This window comes from Anabrus simplex, chromosome 1 (genome assembly GCF_040414725.1).
Source record: "Anabrus simplex isolate iqAnaSimp1 chromosome 1, ASM4041472v1, whole genome shotgun sequence".
NCBI lineage: Eukaryota > Metazoa > Arthropoda > Insecta > Orthoptera > Tettigoniidae > Anabrus > Anabrus simplex.
Genome location: NC_090265.1, coordinates 730,902,886 through 730,922,828, shown reverse-complemented (window position 1 = coordinate 730,922,828; position 19,943 = coordinate 730,902,886). Strand labels below are relative to the sequence as shown.

The window sequence follows — 19,943 nt, the reverse complement described above, 5'->3', positions numbered from 1 at the left end:
ATACATAGGTACAGACAGACAGACAGACAGACAGACAGACAGACAGACAGACAGACAGACAGACAGAAATTACGGAAAAATAAAAAATGCATTTCCTTGTTACTGTGGACATGACAGATACAGAAATACCATTCTTTTCAAATTCTGAGCAATGTACAGGCAAAACACATACTTTATATATAGAATACATTTCAGGCCTTCCCCTAAACTACCATTTCACTCAGTGTGAATAACATTATTGATAGCCTAGATCATAGCGACCTACTCCCCGACTTTGCATACCAATTTTCGTGATGATACGACCATTAATAAAATAAATATTTGACAATTAAATTTTAGGCCTTCCCCTAAACTACCATTTTTCTCAGCGTGTATAGCCTATATTGTAGCGACTTATTTCCCATCTTTGTCTAGCAATTTTCATGAAGACACGACCACTAATAACATAAATATTTGAGAATTAAATTTCAGGCCTTCCCCTAAACTACCATTTCACTCAGTGTGATTAAAATAATTTATCACCTAGATTATAGCGGTTCATCACCCGACTTTACATTCCGATTTTCATTAAATTCTCTTCTGCCGTTTTCTCGTGATGCGTGTACATACATACATACATACAGACAGACAGAAATTACAGAAAAGTAAAAAAAATGCATTTTCTTGTTACTGTGGACATGACCGATACAGAAATACCATTCTTTTCAAATTCTGAGCAATGTACAGACAAAACTCTTATTTTATATATATAGATTACATTTCAGGCCTTCCCCTAAACTACCATTTCACTCAGTGTGAATAACATTATTGATAGCCTAGATTATAGCGACCTACTCCCCGACTTCGCATACCAATTTTCGTGAAGATACGACCATTTATAAAATAAATATTTGACAATTAAATTTTAGGCCTTCCCCTAAAGTACCATATTTCTCAGCGTGTATAGCCTATATTGTAGCGACTTATTTCCCATCTTTGTTTAGCGATTTTCATTCAGACACGACCACTAATAACAAATATTTGAGAATTAAATTTCAGGCCTTCCCCTAAACTACCATTTCACTCAGTGTGATTAAAATAATTTATAGCCTAGATTGTAGCGGTTCATCACCCGACTTTACATTCCGATTTTCATTAAATTCTCTTCAGCCATTTTCTTTTCAAATTCTGAGCAATGTACAGACAAAACTCTTATTTTATATATATAGATGTCTTCATCAAGAGAACTGTCCTGTGTGCTTTGATTGTGTGATTGTCTAAGCGCGTTTAATTTCCTGTCTAATGTATTTTGTTTCTGGACTGCTATGTCTTTTCTTGTGTCGTTATGAGGAAGTTATCCCAACAGCTTCGTGGTAGATTTTGAGAGGCTCTTAAATGCGCTTCATAGAGTTGTGTGTTGAGTTAATGTTTTTTCTGTATAAAAATTTTATATCATCTTTTAACCAAATTTTAGTAGCCTTTATCTATGTATTGTGGATCAGGGTGGTATTCCTATGTTTGTTGTTGTATTTCATAAAAATGTTGGTGTTAGTTCATTCGATAGACATTCTTTCAAGAAAGCAATGCTTTTTATTACATTCATTACTTTGATCTTTAAATTTTGGTATCTGTATGCATTTCGTTTTGCCTGGTTAGCTTCAATATTATAATCTATCAGTTTCAGGTCCATATTGATACTTGTGTTCACAATTAACAAAGAATGGGTACCGTCCACCTAATCAATACTTTATTATGTCTTATTACTATGCAGTACCGGTTTTGACCTTCACAGAGGTCATCTTCAGCTGGTCATGAGATCCAAAGTTAACTAAACATATCATTTTAAAACATAACTAAATTTAATGAAGAAAGTCACATGATATAAAATTCACAATAGAAAAAAAAAAATGACTGCACTTTGAATTATTTAGATATATCTGTCACTAGACACCACGATCACCTGACCTATCAAGTACATAGGAAACCCACACAAACCTCCAATACAATTAGAATAGATTCTATCCACCCTAACGCCCACAAAAAAGCAGCTTATTACAGTATGTTACACAAAGCATTCAATGTACCCCTTCCCCAGGAAGAGATGAAAAAAGAATTAAAACACAATTTACGACATAGCCCATCAAAACGGATTTAATAGAGAAGTGGTCAATAAAATCATTCAAAAGATAAAATATCAATCCAAATCATGACTAACCAGAGCTAAAGACTACAAGAAGGATTACGTACCGTACTTTTCACATACAATAATGCCCACATTCATTCCATAACTAATATTTTTTCACAACACAAATTAAAAATAGTATATAAAACCAAGCATAACAGTGCCAACATTTTGCACAATGTCAAATCTGTTAATGATAATAGTAGATACACTTGTTCAGGAGTGTATCGAATAAAATGCGACAATTGTGAGGCTAGCTGTATCGGGTGTACTGGAAGAAATTTCTTTATCCATTACAATGAACACATTAATGCCTTAAAACATAATCACTATTCGTCTATAGCTCAGCATAACGAGGATTATAACCATAATTTTATAAATATTGAAAACGACATGCAGATTCTAAGTATGATCCCCAAGGGCCCTCTACTCAATATAACGGAAAAAATTTACATTAGTATATAGGTCAATAAGCAAACCCAAATTTTAACTTACATGATATTACAGATAGAGTTAATATCCTCCTTAATACAGTTATCCCAATATTAAGAAACACCTACACAAAATTAGTTAAGAAACAAAATCCAATACATATCAAGGAACCTCCCGAAGACACGCCCAGCTCCACCTCACCTTCCCTATTGCCCCTCTACTCTCCCTCTCCTTCACCTCTACCTTACCTTCCCCAATCAATACCCCTCATGCTCCTGCACTGCCCCTCTCCGTAAGCGCTAGTACCAGCCCTAGACATACACGGAGCAGTGCACGACGTGCTTCCTAACTGTACACATCGACCAGCGAAATAGTACTATGTAAGTAAGCACATATTCCACATGTTCAATAGACATTCTATTGACAAAACTCTTACACTTCATTTTCTTCTCTGTTCTCGCAGATTACTAGCATGTCCAACAACACAACTACCAGGAGGGAGCATCTGCACCTTTTCACTATCTTATAACAAGATTAGTACCAAGGAAACTAATGACACACCGCAATATTTTGATGTAAATCGTCCAACATTCTCAACTGTATGAATGCACAAGATAACCAATTCACACCATTGAACATTCTACAATGCTTGGTACAAACATATCTGTGAACATACGCAATTCTTTACGAACATTAATATAACTCCAAAGTGTACCGCAAGAATACTGTGAACATTTTATGTTATAGAACATCGTATTTTAACGTACTACGTGTTACTAGTTTTTATCACATCCATATCTTGGAATATTCTAGAATGATCCAGTAATCGGGAGATAGTGGGTTCGAGCCCCACTGTCGGCAGCCCTGAAGATGGTTTTCCGTGGTTTCCCATTTTCACACCAGGCAAATGCCGGGGCTGTACCTTAATTAAAGCCACGGCCACTTCCTTCCCATTCCTAGGCCTTTCCTGTCCCATCGTCGCCATAAGACCTATCTGTGTCGGTGCGACGTAAAGCAAATAGCAAAAAAAAAAAAAAAAATATTCTAGAATGCTTGGTACAAACATATCCATGAACGCATGCAACGATTTACCAACATGAAGTGTACCTCAAGAATGCTATAAACATCTTAAGTGTACAAATTGTATTTTAACAAATTATCTGTTACTCACGAACAGTACGCCAGAATTTTAAGTAACATATGCGTGTCATATAATACAGACCTTTTTTTAAACTGAGGACACACAATATCATTGTACACTACCATTCTAAAGTATTGCACGCCCCCATAGAATTTAGAGAATTCTAGTACAGAGCTTCTAAAAATGCATTCATCTTTGAAATTTCAAATATTTATTAAATTATGATATTCCACAAGTGAGAGGGAATGTTATAATGAAGGTCAGGATTCTTTATAATATTTTGATATTTTAATTCAAGGAAATATGTCAACAGTATGTGCAATAACATGCCATCTCTCTGAAGATATTGAAGTTAAATATTAAGTATTTTGATTACATTGCTATTTAATTTGAACATACAGTAAAATATTGTGTTTCAAAAGTGACTTATTCAGTAGTCATACTTTAAATACTATTAGTATATTGTTGGATCCCCCTTGGCTCGTATGACAGCCTTCACTCTGTCGGGCATGGAGTCAATCAATTTTCGAATGATACTGATGTCAATTTCATGGTTCCACACTTTCACAATCACCTCCAATAGCCCTAGTTTTGTTGCAGGTTTCTTCTTCTGAACCCCTTTGCTAACCAGTCTCCACAAATTCTCTACTGGGTTAAGGTCTGGTGAATTTCCTGGCCATGGAAGTTCTTTGATACCCAATTCAGTCATGACAGAACGAAACTGAAATGATAGATTTGGACGATGTGTAACAGAAGTAACCTTAGAAATTGTATTACAAAGATAAAATGACCAAAACTCACCTTCTTTGATGTGTGGCATGGAGCCAGATCTTGTTGAAAAATCCAATGCGCATCCTGGAAAGCATCACGTGCAGTGTTCATCAGAGGGCACTGGATCACAACTTCATATTGATCACTGTTCATTGTATCCTGAACAATGTGCAGCTTTCCAACACCTTGGTATGTCATTGCTCCCCACACCATAACCGATGGAGCATGTTTCATTGTTCGCACAAGGCAGTCAGGATCCATCCTTTCATTGGGTTCACATCTAACGAGCTGTGGTCTATCAGTCATCATGGAAAATCTGCTTTCATCTGAAAATACCACCATTCTCCACTGGTCGATTGTCCAGTTTACGTGGAGTCTGGTCCATACAAGCCTCTTTATCCTCATTGCAGCAGTTAAAAATGGCTTTTTCTTGGCAACTCAAGCCTTCATTCCCATTGCACAGAGGCTTTTCCTGACAACTGATGAGCTTGAATCGACTCCCGTAGACTCTTGCCATGCTTTTACCAGTTCCATTGAAGTGGCACTCCTGTTTTTCCGGCTTAGTCTGCGAAGTATTCTGTCCTCCCTAGGCGAAGAAATGCGTGGGCGCCCGCTTCATGGTAAATTTTCCATATTTCCTCTGGTCATCAGCTTCTGCAGATTGCGACTCACAGCTAACCTCGAAGAGTTTAATCTCTTCGCAATTTCACTGTTGTTTAGGCCTTCGTTGTGTAAAACCTCGATGCACTTTTTCTTTCTAGGGGTTAATTCACGAGTTTTCTCCATGACTGTAAATGCACACACGCACAGTAGAAACAAAATTAAAAATCCAGCAATATTTTCAGACCAGTACTAGTGAATGTGGCCGACCTTTGGTAACACAGAGCACATTCTAAGGCAATAATCGGCAGTGTGAGATCACATTGTTGCTAGGCATTGTCGCAAGCCATGGCCAAAGAAAACCAGATACAAATACATGAGTAATGTGAGCTATTTCTGCATTCAAGACATTTAAATATGTTACTAACAAAATGATATTGTCACAATGAACGGCATGCAATACTTTAGAACAATAGTGTATATTTTAATATTATCACTCATATCATGTGTCTTTCTGCATTAGATTTAGTAATGTTTTTAAATTATATGTTAAGTTAACTTTGGATCTCGTGACCAGCTGAAGATGACCTCTGTGAAGGTCGAAACCGGTACTTCATAGTAATAAGACATAATAAAGTATTGATTAGGTGGACAGTACCCATTCTTTGTAATTGTGAATACAAGTTTCAATACGGACATGAAACTGATAGATTATAATAATTATTCTCTCCTAGGAATGTATACATTTACAAATGTCGTGTGTTCAGGAGGAGTACCTGAATAAATCATGGTATTTTTCTTCAGGTGATGCACAGAGCAGCCACAAACTTGCTCCATGCTCGAATTAATGACAGGATATTTTCATTACAAAGAAAGAGAATGACATTCTTCAGAGTAAATATTTTACCTATCTCTTTCCCCCGAAGTCCTCGAGGCATAGGAGATCTGCCTCGCCCTCTGCCACGTCTCTCTCTACCTCCCATGTAGTGGCTGCTACTACCATCTAGAAAAGAGATGTTTGGAATGACATCAATATAAATTCCTCAGGAATGGTACGATACATTACAACAATGCAGCATTTTCATCAGTTCAGTGATTTGACCAGGAAGAGGCCGCTGGTTTGGTCACAAAACATTTCAGCTTTGAACTGAATATCTGTACAGCATATACATGACTGAAAAGGCATTACTGGCAAGCAAATACCAATTATCAAATATGAACATGAACATTAATAGCGTTTTGTTTTATTCTATTCTCAATGACATGATCCACCACCTCGCTATTCAGATCAATACATGCCTTAAGACAAAGAGAAATGTTGTTAACAGGCAACTTGACACATCTGTACTGGTATCACCTGTAATTCTCACACGTAGCTTGCCCACGCTGCAGATGATTTCTCTTCAACATGACTCCATAGAAAAATTTGGGCTCATCTGTCCTGCATTTTCCAGCAGCATTCCCAGCCACACGTCTGATAACTGCATGCAGCTAACCAGATTGTCCTCTAGCAGAGTATTAACCAAACGAGGATGATGATGCTCCTTAAATTCAGAACCTTCATTATTCTCTGAAGCGTTGTGCATAAAATGTTCAGCTCTCTGGACATATGTCGTCATGATTTCCACTTGCCAGGGGGAATTATGACTGGCATTCACCGCACAAGATAAGTTAGGGCCTACCTGTACCCTTTGCTTACGAAATACTACCAGTGATGTCAAATTTTGTATTTATTCTTGCAACTGTTAGCACACACCTGTAATCCTTTGTTTCACCTCCGTGTAACTGTTTGTAATGGAAGATAAACACTGCTCCACAGACATGTGCTCGGCCATTCCGTATCACACGTACTACAGGTTACTTGGTGCAGCAAATCGTTACTTCTATTCCCAGATTACACACTGTTGCCATTTCAATACTTTTTGCCCACAAGTTTAAATGCTAGAGACTGTGAAAGATCATATACATAAAAACAGGCCATCTAGTAATTTTTTTTTGCTATTGGCTTTACATCGCACTGACACAGACAGGTCTTACGGCGACGATGGGACAGGAAAGGGCTAGGACTGGGAAGGAAGCGGCCATGGCCTTGTATTTTCACTTGCCTGGTGTGAAAATGGGAAACCACGGAAAACCATTTTCAATGTTGCCGACTGGGGTTCGAACCCACTATCTACCGATACTGGCCGCACTTAAGCGACTGCAGCTATCGAGCTCGGTGCCACCTAGTACTATATTTGTGGCTGACACACCTAGAAAAAAATTACCAGTGACTTAAAACTTTGCAAAGTGAATTACTTCATAGAATTAAGCTGACAATGAGGCTATGCTACTGTGAGGTGGTGATGGTAATCTCTGAACAAATTAAGTAGTGGAGGGGGGGAGTATTCAACAGAGAAATTTCAAAAAATTACATATAATGGTGTATTATGCCCAAAAAGGTCACAAACAGATCAAAAAGGAACGTAAAGTCCCTGAGTAACAGAACACTTGAAATTTATTTACTATGACCAGGAATGCAGTGCTGCTGCAACGCACGGGAACGGAGTCTGAAACCCATTTCGCTTTTACTTGGCTGAAGTTTCTTTGTTTTATAATATGTTAATGTTTTAAACCTCCTGCATTCAGAGGCTCACAGTGAAGAACTTCTGTAGTCTATCTAATCAGTACTGCCAATTGTATTTTTTACCTACACTGGTTTATAAATCTCCGGAATGTGTGATACTAATTATTACTTCAAACTTCCAAGTGTGACAGAACCTTTTATTTTTAAATTAACAGAAAAATTGAAAAACATTTTCATTATTATTAATTACCTGGTGAAAGAGTTATCAAGACACTTCCACAATTTGGTACTGGGTTTGCGGTACACCACAAGATGATTGACCATATTTTAGATTTCACTTCACCTAACGGAAGGACCTCCTGGTTATCCTTCAGGTCTCGTAATAGAGCATACACAATCATAAATTTCCATTCACCCACGAATGACACAAACCATTCAAACCTGGAAAATGTAGAACAATTCTGGGCCACCTTAGAAGAAACTCTAGATAAGATCTTCCCACCATTCCATCATACTCATGGGAGACTTCAATGCACAAGTTGGTAAGGAGTGGAAGTACCGGAAGTCCGTAAGAGAACAAACAGAAATGGAGAATGTCTCATTGAACTCTGTGACAAGTACAACAGTCCTGAAATCAACAGCCTTCAAAAGTCTACCTAGAAAGGCCAAAACCTGGAGGAGTCCAAATCCTATGCTTGGTGAATTCCAATTAGACCACGTTGCTATAGCACGGCAACATCATATGGACATACGGAACGCCAAGGTATTACAAGGAGCCAACATAAACTCTGATCACTACCTTTCACTTCTCAATATTAATATGCAACCCTTTAGGAAAACACCAAATCTCCAAAGTAGTCATAAGATACCCAGATTCAACACTCTGCGACTGCGCGATGAGGATTGTGATTTTCAGGATACCCTCAGGAAGAATACAGGGAAAGAAGGATGGCCTGCCTTACAAAAGACCTTGCTGGATGCTGCTCAAGAAACTATCCCTACCTTATCAACCAAAGGCAAACACCCATGGTGGAATACAAAGTGTGATGAGGTTGTAGAAGAAAGGTGTAAAGCCTGGACTAGGTGGAACCAACATAAAACTGAAGCCAATTATGAAGCCTTTCTCATGCAAAGAAAAGCTACAGCTAACACCATCCACAATGCCAAGAGAAATTACCTCAGGAGTCTAATGCAACAGGCTAAAAATAATTTTCAGAGAAACAACTCAAGAGACCTGTACAAAGGACTTAAGAAGCAAACAACCCTGTACACAGCTCCTATCCTCATCCTCCATGGGCCAGATGGAAAACTTCAACTGAACAATAAAGACTGCACCAAAACTCTTGCAGATTATTTCCAGAAGCTACTAAACGCAGAGGAACCTGAAGAAAAACTTATTTTCCATGAGCCTTCACACAGGAACCCTGATTCTCAACCACCTACGAAACCACTGTCTCAATATAGAAACCAGTTACAACTTACAAAACTATTTTTACCCATTGAGTTAAGCTAATAAAGCACGATGTACTCTAATGATTTGCTATAGCTGTGGTGTGCAGTTTTCTTGCCGTTCTGATTTTGCATTTTCTGCAAATAAACAGAGGTATATTGAGGCATATAAATACTTGTATGTTCAATCCGTCAGCGATGTCGCTGGTGGGATCCTCAACAGCTCTGCCATCAGCTGTCATAGATGGCTAGGCATCACTGAAGAGGCGTACTAGGGAAATGAGGAGTGAGGTAGTTTCTCGTTGCTTTCCTCACCGAGCCAGAGTCTGCCAAGCCCACTGAAATGCATACACCAACCGACCCTATGAGCAACATTTGCACACCATTCATAGCAGGGACTGGCTGCATAAGGATTGGCATTACTAGCATCGCTCATACCTCAGTCACTTTCATATTGTCAAAGCCAAGGATAAGACAGAGACAGATCTACGAAAGTAACAAAATTGCTCTAGCCTATACCAGAAGACATAGTGCACTGTAAACACTAGGTCCTGCCAGCAAAGGTGAATATAAATACTTACAACTAATTTAATACATTATCTTCCTGTTTTAATTGGTCCAAAGCCCTTCTAAGCAACCTGTTACATGGATGTTCATATTTGTCATTTTTCAAGTAAGTCTGAAAATTATTTCTGTTTCCACTACAACCCTGACTATGACCATAACATCATCTTTGTCAACAGAGCAGAGTTCAGAGCACATGCCATTCGAACTCTGCATGGCATGTACTCAAAGCATAGCCAAATACAAAACCAGTGGAGGTGGAATAAGGTTCCCTCAGCATAAATGGCATTATAGTGAAAGATTATATGCAATATGATGTTACTCCCAGAAAAGAAAAGAAAAGAAAAAAAAAAAAAAGAGCTAGATTTTGTTACCAAATACTGCAAAAGAAAACATCCCTGATGGTGCTGTGTCACTAGCCAAAAACAGAGCTAGATTTTGTTACCAAATTCTGCAAAATAAAACATCCCTGATGGTGCTGTGTCACTAGTCAGGATGTGCACAAAAAATAAAGAGAATTGTGCAGTTGGCAACCGTTCATTGCAAGGAAGAAAGCCAAAGTGAGCAGTACAGGTCGAACATCTAAATCACCAACAACCAAAGACAGTGCAGCATCTAAGAATTATCAATAAAAGACAATCATGCCACAGCAATATGTATACGCTGCAGGTGGAGTATCTAGCAACTAGCGTGAGCGACCCTTATACTTATAATACAGATGTTGATTCCTAAAGGGAATTTAAAATATTTGTCCCGAATGAGTAAATTTATAATACCAATATAATGGTCCGTTATTGGACATTACAAATTTTCCAGCTAACTCATTCTTGGTTGCCTGCGTTTCGCCCTCGTGTGCTAAGTTAGGCTCATCAGTTGGGACTTAGCACACCACCCAAGACGCAAGGCTAGTGCATACCGTGGAGGCCACTGCATAGGCTACTTGAAGCCACCAGCAGTGCCAATGCACTATGAGAGCTATGTCTCATTTCCAAAATTTGATGCCTGCCTGGCCATCAGATAATACAGATGTTGATTCCTAAAGGGAATTTAAAATATTTGTCCTGAATGAGTAAATTTATAATACCAATATAATGGTCCGTTATTGGACATTACAAATTTTCCAGCTAACTCATTCTTGGTTGCCTGCGTTTCGCCCTCGTGTGCTAAGTTAGGCTCATCAGTTGGGACTTAGCACACCACCCAAGACGCAAGGCTAGTGCATACCGTGGAGGCCACTGCATAGGCTACTTGAAGCCACCAGCAGTGCCAATGCACTATGAGAGCTATGTCTCATTTCCAAAATTTGATGCCTGCCTGGCCATCAGATAATACAGATGTTGATTCCTAAAGGGAATTTAAAATATTTGTCCCGAATGAGTAAATTTATAATACCAATATAATGGTCCGTTATTGGACATTACAAATTTTCCAGCTAACTCATTCTTGGTTGCCTGCGTTTCGCCCTCGTGTGCTAAGTTAGGCTCATCAGTTGGGACTTAGCACACCACCCAAGACGCAAGGCTAGTGCATACCGTGGAGGCCACTGCATAGGCTACTTGAAGCCACCAGCAGTGCCAATGCACTATGAGAGCTATGTCTCATTTCCAAAATTTGATGCCTGCCTGGCCATCAGATAATACAGATGTTGATTCCTAAAGGGAATTTAAAATATTTGTCCTGAATGAGTAAATTTATAATACCAATATAATGGTCCGTTATTGGACATTACAAATTTTCCAGCTAACTCATTCTTGGTTGCCTGCGTTTCGCCCTCGTGTGCTAAGTTAGGCTCATCAGTTGGGACTTAGCACACCACCCAAGACGCAAGGCTAGTGCATACCGTGGAGGCCACTGCATAGGCTACTTGAAGCCACCAGCAGTGCCAATGCACTATGAGAGCTATGTCTCATTTCCAAAATTTGATGCCTGCCTGGCCATCAGATAAGTAAATTTGTAATGTCCAATAACGGACCATTATATTGGTATTATAAATTTACTCATTCGGGACAAATATTTTAAATTCCCTTTAGGAATCAACATCTGTATTATCTGGTGGCCAGGCAGGCATCAAATTTTGGAAATGAGACATAGCTCTCATAGTGCATTGGCACTGCTGGTGGCTTCAAGTAGCCTATGCAGTGGCCTCCACGGTATGCACTAGCCTTGCGTCTTGGGTGGTGTGCTAAGTCCCAACTGATGAGCCTAACTTAGCACACGAGGGCGAAACGCAGGCAACCAAGAATGAGTTAGCTGGAAAATTTGTAATGTCCAATAACGGACCATTATATTGGTATTATAAATTTACTCATTCGGGACAAATATTTTAAATTCCCTTTAGGAATCAACATCTGTATTATCTGATGGCCAGGCAGGCATCAAATTTTGGAAATGAGACATAGCTCTCATAGTGCATTGGCACTGCTGGTGGCTTCAAGTAGCCTATGCAGTGGCCTCCACGGTATGCACTAGCCTTGCGTCTTGGGTGGTGTGCTAAGTCCCAACTGATGAGCCTAACTTAGCACACGAGGGCGAAACGCAGGCAACCAAGAATGAGTTAGCTGGAAAATTTGTAATGTCCAATAACGGACCATTATATTGGCCTTATACTTATGCCAAGCAGAACATAATACGGTATTAGAGTTGTCATGAAAATTCAATCCTACACTTTGTATATTTCCAGGATAAATCTCTCTCCATTATGACAAACCATAAAGTAGTGCTAGAAGTGTGTCAAGGACATATTCGGCTGCCTGGTGCAGGTCTTTCTATTTGACACCCATGGGCGACCTGCGCATCTGGATGTGGGATGATGATGATGAGGTAGGGAGAGGGTGGAACACAGGGTCAGCACATAGCCTACTCCTGTCGAATAACACGACAGGGTCTGCTCAAAGCTTTACGTCCCAATCTGCCGAACAAATCACCATCACCAACGCCATATGCCCTCGCTCCATGTGAGCACTGCGGAGAGGTTTGAAATTGAATCCAGGCTTTTAGCACACGATCCAGTGATTAGAAATTGCATACCGCCACCTCTCCTACCCTGCCGGCCAACACTCGTTAATGAATTGTTGTCAACCAATCGGTCTTGAACCGGATAACCATGGAGACAGACCATACAGACTACCAGGCGGGCTAGTAGTACTATAAGAACAAAGAACAGACTTACAGATTACAGCTGCCTGAAGATATTCAGTGAGAGACAGCCATATAACCCTTAAAAGACAGAGCTGCCAACAGTGAGTTATAAGTAGAGCCTGGAAGTTAGGCAAAGTGCCCTTTTCATCTGGGTGGATATACTGAAGTGTCACATAGGGCTGGTTTACACGGGTAGAGTAGCGAGGCGAGTAGAGCAGACAGTAGAGCTACTGGCATCGTCTAAACGACTCGGATAGTAGCAAGTAGAGTAGAGTAGCTAGTACGCAGTAGAGTAGAGTGGGTTTCCGCTGTGGCAAAGTACCTCTACCACTATCCTTTCCCCTCCACCGGAACTGAGCTCCGAGAGCTGGCGGAGAAGGCCGAGGATGCTCGATTTTTCAGTTGACGCGTCATTTGACTGTTTCCATGTGTGTACTGATGGTATTCTGTTGAGTAAACTGTGCATTTCTGTGCATTTATTTGGCGGGAAAATGAAGTGTACGGAAGAAGAAACATGCAAATTTGTAGAACTGTACCGCGAAAAAATTGTTTATGGAACATAAACAGCATTATTTACAGAAACTAAAATATGAGACGGGCGGCGGAAAAGGACTTGATTACAAAAATGGGCAAAGAGGGTTTTGGTTTTATGGAACTTAAACAGAAAATTTAAAAAAATACGATGTACCTACAACCAAGAACTGATGAAAATTCGTAAATCCAAGAAGTCTGGAGATGGTGCCGCAGACATCTACACTCCCTCTCTTAAATGGTTTAGTAAAGTATAATTTGGAAGGAAATGCTAAAAGGCGTCCGCCTCTGTGGTGTGGTTAGTGTGATTAGCTGCCACCCTCGGAGGCCCGGGTTCGATTCCCGACTTTGCCACGAAATTTGAAAAGTGGTACGAGGGCTGGAACGGGGTCCACTCAGCCTCGGGAGTTCAGCTCAATAGAGGTGGGTTCGATTCCCACCTCAGCCATCCTGGAAGCGGTTTTCCATGGTTTCCCGCTTCTCCTCCAGGCAAATGCCGGGATGGTACCTAACTTAAGGCTACGACCGCTTCCTTCCCTCTTCCTTGTCTATCTCTTCCAATCTTCCCATCCCCACCAAGGCCCCTGTTCAGCATAGCAGATGAGGCCGCCTGGGAGAGGTACTGGTCATCCTCACCAGTTGTAGCCCCGACCCAATGTCCCACGCTTTAGGACACTACCCTTGAGGCGGTAGAGGTGGGATCCCTCACTGAGTCCGAGGAAAAAAACAACCCTGGAGGATAAACAGATTAAGAAAGAAAGTAGAAGAATACTAAAAGCCTATTCATCCACAACGTAACATTATAGCTGAGTGATATTAAGAGGAGGTACACCTATGAAGGTCGAACACATGCAGGTGTATTGTCCTATAATGGAGAACAGACCTCCCTCTTTTCGATGGAAGAAGGATTTTAAAAATACCTAAACCTATAATAGTTTTGAAGATGCAACAACAAATATAAACAAGTGACAGCTGGATTGTCCCTTTAAATGAAGGTTTCTTAAGTTTCAGTGTTACACAGCGTGTTCATCATGTGTCTCGACGTGTTTAAGTTAGACAGTGATGCAGAACTGTGTACTTTAATCATATTAATAACATTCATAGGGTCTTCTACATATCACTTGCCAATGCCATTAATTTTAAGCAATAACAGTAATGTCCACAATAAATAGAATAATTTTCATATTTTGTTTGGAATATCCAAAATAATTATTGTTTACAGTACAATGTGAGGTCTTGAAGCTTAAGCTCTACACTTAGGCCATGCAAGCAACGAACAAACAAATTATATAAATAGATCAGTAATTGGGGTATTTACGACAAAAAAGCTACTAAAAATTAGGCCCACGCCAGCATGATTTACTGTGTATTGATGGCTATTATCAGTGGCCAAGAACTTCAGTCACCTCAAGCTTAAATCTCGGTGTTATTGCATCTCTCATCACTGTGTCGTGCCTTTGAATTTGCGGTATTATAGCATCTAACAGTGTCTGAAAGTTATCAGGCGTCAATCTCATACACTTTCTGTATTCTTCTTTATACTGTGTCGCAAGTTCTCTCAGAATTAATGTTGATGCCTCGAGTGTATCTCTCCTAAGCTAGCCTCTTACCCATTCCCTTCTTTCTTCATTTCCTTCTTCTAACGCCTCACTAACCTCTTGCATTAATATGTTTGCACCGGGCGAGTTGGCCGTGCGTGTAGAGGCGCACGGCTGTGAGCTTGCATCCGGGAGATAGTAGGTTCGAATCCCACTATCGGCAGCCCTGAAAATGGTTTTCCGTGGTTTCCCATTTTCACACCAGGCAAATGCTGGGGCTGTACCTTAATTAAGGCCACGGCCACTTCCTTCCAACTCCTAGGCCTTTCCTATCCCATCGTCGCCATAAGACCTATTGTGTCGGTGCGACGTAAAGCCCCTAGCAAAAAAAAAAATATATATGTTTGCAAATGTCTTTAAACTCTTCGTTACGATGTGCTTGTGCCTTGACATGGTGCTTCTACTCTACTGTATGACTCTACTCCTGTATGAACGATACGAGTATCAACTCTACCAGACAGTGGTAGAGTAGAGTAACGTGGCTACTCTACTCGCCTCGCTACTCTACCCGTGTAAACCAGCCCGTAGAGACATACATGTTTCTGTACATTTTGGAATGGTAGGACCCGAGTTACCATTTTGCCTCTTTTGCCTATTTTAGCTTTTGTAGCCTATTTGATAGTTTAATGCCGTTTTTGCAATTTTTCAAGTTGTTGTGGGTATTTTCTGCTGTTATTTATGTTTTAAAATTAATCAATGGAAATAAAAAATATATCATTTCAATGTACTGTACTGTATTAATAATAAAGAAAAATTATTTTAACTTAATAGATAAAAAATTACATTTAGCCCTACATAAACAATATTTTCATATTACACAAATCTCTACTGAAAACTCTACAAGTCAAATGGTCGGGAGGGTTGCCAGGTCCCGTCCTTGCTGGGGTACAATTAAGTGCTGGTGGTGATTACTGTTTTAAGAGGAAGAACAACTAGGTAAGCATCCTCTACTAACACTAATCAGAAGGAAAATGGAAGAGGTCCCACACTTCGAAAAATGAAGGTATCGGCAAAAGAAAGGGAAGGACCACAGACTCCCGAGGCTTCGCAAATCCAATGCCGTCGGGGTCGGAAACGAACAAGAGTTGACCAAGGGAGGTCGGACAGGAAAGGTAAGAGCAAGGAACCTAACACTCCTTGGTCCCCCTTTTAGTCGCCTCCTCTTACGACAGACAGGGGATATCGTTGATGTTATTCTGTCATCGCCAACCACATGATTAAATACTAAAATATGATGCAGATGTGTGTTACAGAGCATACATTAAAGCATCTATATTATTTTAGTGCCCATTTTGTCATCATAAATGCTTATTTTAATTATTTTACTGCCAATTTCCTAAATGTCAAGTGCTTATTTGCCTGTGTATGTTAGCAAAAATAAATGCCTGAACTTCCATGCTCTAGTTATAAGTAATAATAAAGAACAGCCAGGTAGAACATCAGAATGCGACAAAAAGGCTAATTAACAGATGCTCCACTGCAGCGTGCAGCAAGTTGTTACTGTTTAGATACCTCCTACAAACTGTTGCCAAATGTTCTCAACAACTGATGCACTCTCGGGGCAATTGTTGGCTCTCTTTTGTCATGGAAACAAGTGCCCTCTTCAGCTACTCACCACACTGCACCCTCCAGCGGATGACCGTTCTTCTTTTATAACATAGACTTCCGTAACAAAACCCATGAGGGATGCATGGCATAGCGACTCTCAAATGGACTGTGCCTGGTACACTTTCGTGTCAAAACATTAACATTAGGAGTTCTTGCTGTGCAGTAGTTGGTAATGAAATCTATGTTGGATTCTGAGAGTGACACCATATTTCATGAATTTCAGTCTACAGCAGTAGAAGTAGCAACAGAAAGTATGGAAAACATCATGCGATCTATGATATTAGATTATAAATGTAAATATATTACTAGGGGAACAATGGTGAGTCCCAGGCATTCATGATTAACACATCACTTTCTTACAGGTAATTCATCTTCCGCAAAAGAGTCGTTTATCTTTTGGACCCCTTATTGGAGTTTAACCAGCAGTATAATATATATCTAACGCACAGAATCATTGACAAAGTGTAGAGATTAAGACATAAACAAGGCCTCTAATTCTGGATTGATGGTATAGCATCCTCAGTTCTACAAAAATTTAAAAGCCCTTCTACAGTATTTCAGGATGGAAGCAGTAAACTCCATGCCGGCAAAGGCCAGAAAACAATGCAGCTTCTGAGGTCTCAGTCTTATTATGGCTATGACAGTAAGGAAGCTGGTGACACTTAATGGACTAGTGTATCTCAGTGCCTAAAATAGTGTTACTCATACAGTCATTATTTTCCAACTCACTGAAGAAGCCATTAATTATTGATATTTCCTTATATAATCAAATAACCTTCGTGGTGCTGTCTGAAAACTCAAACCGGCCACTGGACTGATTACTTAAAAACTGAGTAGGCCTACAGAAATGCACAAAATCAACATGAATCCTCCAAATCTTCAGTGACAGAATTTTACTGTTGTATAAAACTGCCACTGTTTTTAGGATTGCAAAAATACAGCCAACTGTCACTCTTCAAACTCACCACTTTCGTCTCTGCTGTAACTTCGGCCTTCTCTACTTTGGGATCGCCGCCACTTATTCTGAGATCTACCAGACCGAAATCTGTATTTACCATATTTTTCTGACATTGCTCATCTACTCAATACAACCTTTGAATACTTCCAAAACCAAATATCAAATTATCATCGTCTAACTATATAAAACACAAACTCATCAGTTACACTCAATCAGAATCTAAGTAAAAGTTTTACCACAATCTCCACTCAGCTCAAAAACCACAATCAGAAAAAGACGCAAATTTGACATTCCTTTTTTTTTTAATTCTGTTTCATTTATGTTTGGTTCGATTGTTTCCTTTTTAATTCAAAAAACAGAAAACACCATAATATATATAAATACATACTGTAATTCATCTCAAAAAGAGAAGACAATCGGTACGTTTAACATCGATAGTTACGAACATCACGCAGATCTCGTTTAGTCTTGTTCTTGTTGTTCATGAAGTGGTTTTGGGCTCTTTATTTCACCCACATATAATACTTATATATAATTGTACTATATCTACACTCGCACACAATTCCTATAAAGAAGGACAACAATGCTGTTCGCAATTTTCTCTGATTGACAAGTACGTGAAGATAGAGTTTAGCAGATCGTGCAGTTGACTCACAAAATGGTTCCGAACCACTTGAAATAGTTCACTAGAAAACGTAGCACGTAGATAACTGACAGTGATTAGGTTATTTATATAATACTAGGAGATATAGGAAAATCACAGGGACAAAAGGTATACTAATATTCACGCTGGAGTGACTCATCTCAGCGACTTTTTACACAACGAACAAGGCCGCCTCTACATATAATGGATAAGTAGGAAAGGGTGGTGGAACTACTGAGGGATGAATACATATAAGAGTGTGGGACGTTGGACAGAGGGAAATTAATATCTGGTCAAAGTATATTGGGGACAGAGAGAGGAAAGGGTTATTGATAACGTAAACAAATAACCAAGAGGCGTGACGGTGTGATGATATGACGGCAATGAAAGTGTACACGCGATTGGGGGAGGGGGACAGATGACAATATACAGTAGCTATGTGGCGTGGGTTAAAAGAGGGCGTTATAGGGGACGTGAATAAAAATGAGGATATATATTATGAAGTATACAAGCTTGAGGGAAAATATTATGAAACAATTGAATGATGTCAAGTTATGTTTGTAATGAAGGATTAGAGTTGTAAATTAGAGTGATCTAAGAACTGATTTAATACACGTGTGAGATAGCCTGTATAAGAGACATGCAATTGACGTGGGAAGAGGATAATTTAAATTTGTTAAGCTTGAGTACAGGCAGCGTCGAGAGGAGTTATGCAATGGACATTGAGAAATGAGATGATTAATATCGGCATCTGCGGATCCACAATTACATAGGGGATGCTGTTGTAAACGGAAATGAAATTTATATAGAGGTGTGAGAGCATGATTAAAGCGAAGGTATAAGATAGTGATGATATGTCGACAGGTGTAGTTAGCGTTTTGATACCAGAAAGTAGTAGGTAATAGTGGTTGTAGACTATGACAGAAATTTGCCTTCTCACGTGCAGATGTTGTCCATATGTGTTGCCATAATTGTTTTTGTTGTGATTTTAACAGAGATATGAAATCTGAGGCTGGAACAGAAAATGTATCTGGGTTTGCAGGTAATAGTGAAGCCTCGTTTGCTAATCGATCAGCCCTTTCATTACCTGGTACGTTTTTATGTGCCGGTATCCAAATAAGTGTGACTTGGACACCTAAATACGCATGACATAAATCCAGATGAATTAAATGCCCACTTTACTAGAGAAATAGTTAATACCCACCCTCATATTATACAAACAACAATAAATTCTCTTCAGTCTACTCCATTACCACAACGGCCTTTGTTCAAATTTCGTAAAGTAAATGAAAACGATGTAAGAAGAAAACTAACATCAATCAAATCGCAAGCAATCGGAGTGGACGACATCCCGATATCCTTCGTCGTTACCTTGATAGATGTAGTACTGCCAATTTTAACCCACATATGTAACTCATGTCTTTTGGAAGGCTACTTCCCAACTGCTTGGAAGGATGCCTTAATTTTCCCAGTACCAAAAAAATCTCTAGCAAATTCTCCATCTGACTATCGACCTGTCTGTATACTTTCTTCACTTTCGAAAGTCTTAGAAAAACTCATGCATGAACAACTGCTCCAATATTTGATGCATCATTCGTTACTTGATCACCTGCAATCTGGATTTAAAAAAGGACATAGTACATCTACTGCTCTTCTAAAAGTTACGGATGACGTAAGAAAAGCAATGGACGAACGCAAAGTGACCGTGCTCATTCTCCTAGACTTCAGCAGTGCTTTTGACACTATCAGTACGGACATATTAATAGCGAAATTGCATTCCTAC

General features: G+C 39.5%; 1 protein-coding gene across 4 annotated transcripts in view; it reads right to left on the bottom strand.

Annotated features, from left to right (window-relative positions):
* LOC136872768 (ATP-dependent DNA/RNA helicase DHX36) overlaps nucleotides 1–17,930 on the bottom strand; it is a 216,424-nt gene extending 198,494 nt beyond the window's left edge. The window contains exons 1-2 of one of the 4 annotated variants that reach the window (XM_067146629.2): nucleotides 17,906–17,930; nucleotides 6,013–6,108 (exon numbers count right to left, since the gene is read on the bottom strand). In XM_067146629.2, coding sequence (XP_067002730.2) covers nucleotides 6,013–6,108; nucleotides 17,906–17,915 — 106 coding nt within the window. In that variant the 5' untranslated portion in view covers nucleotides 17,916–17,930. Of the gene's footprint in view, nucleotides 1–6,012; nucleotides 6,109–6,861; nucleotides 6,956–17,334; nucleotides 17,425–17,524; nucleotides 17,876–17,905 lie in introns of those variants that run through there. The other 3 variants (XM_067146606.2, XM_067146635.2, XM_067146614.2) reach the window with 3 other exon arrangements.
* Between the last annotated feature and the right edge of the window lie 2,013 nt (nucleotides 17,931–19,943).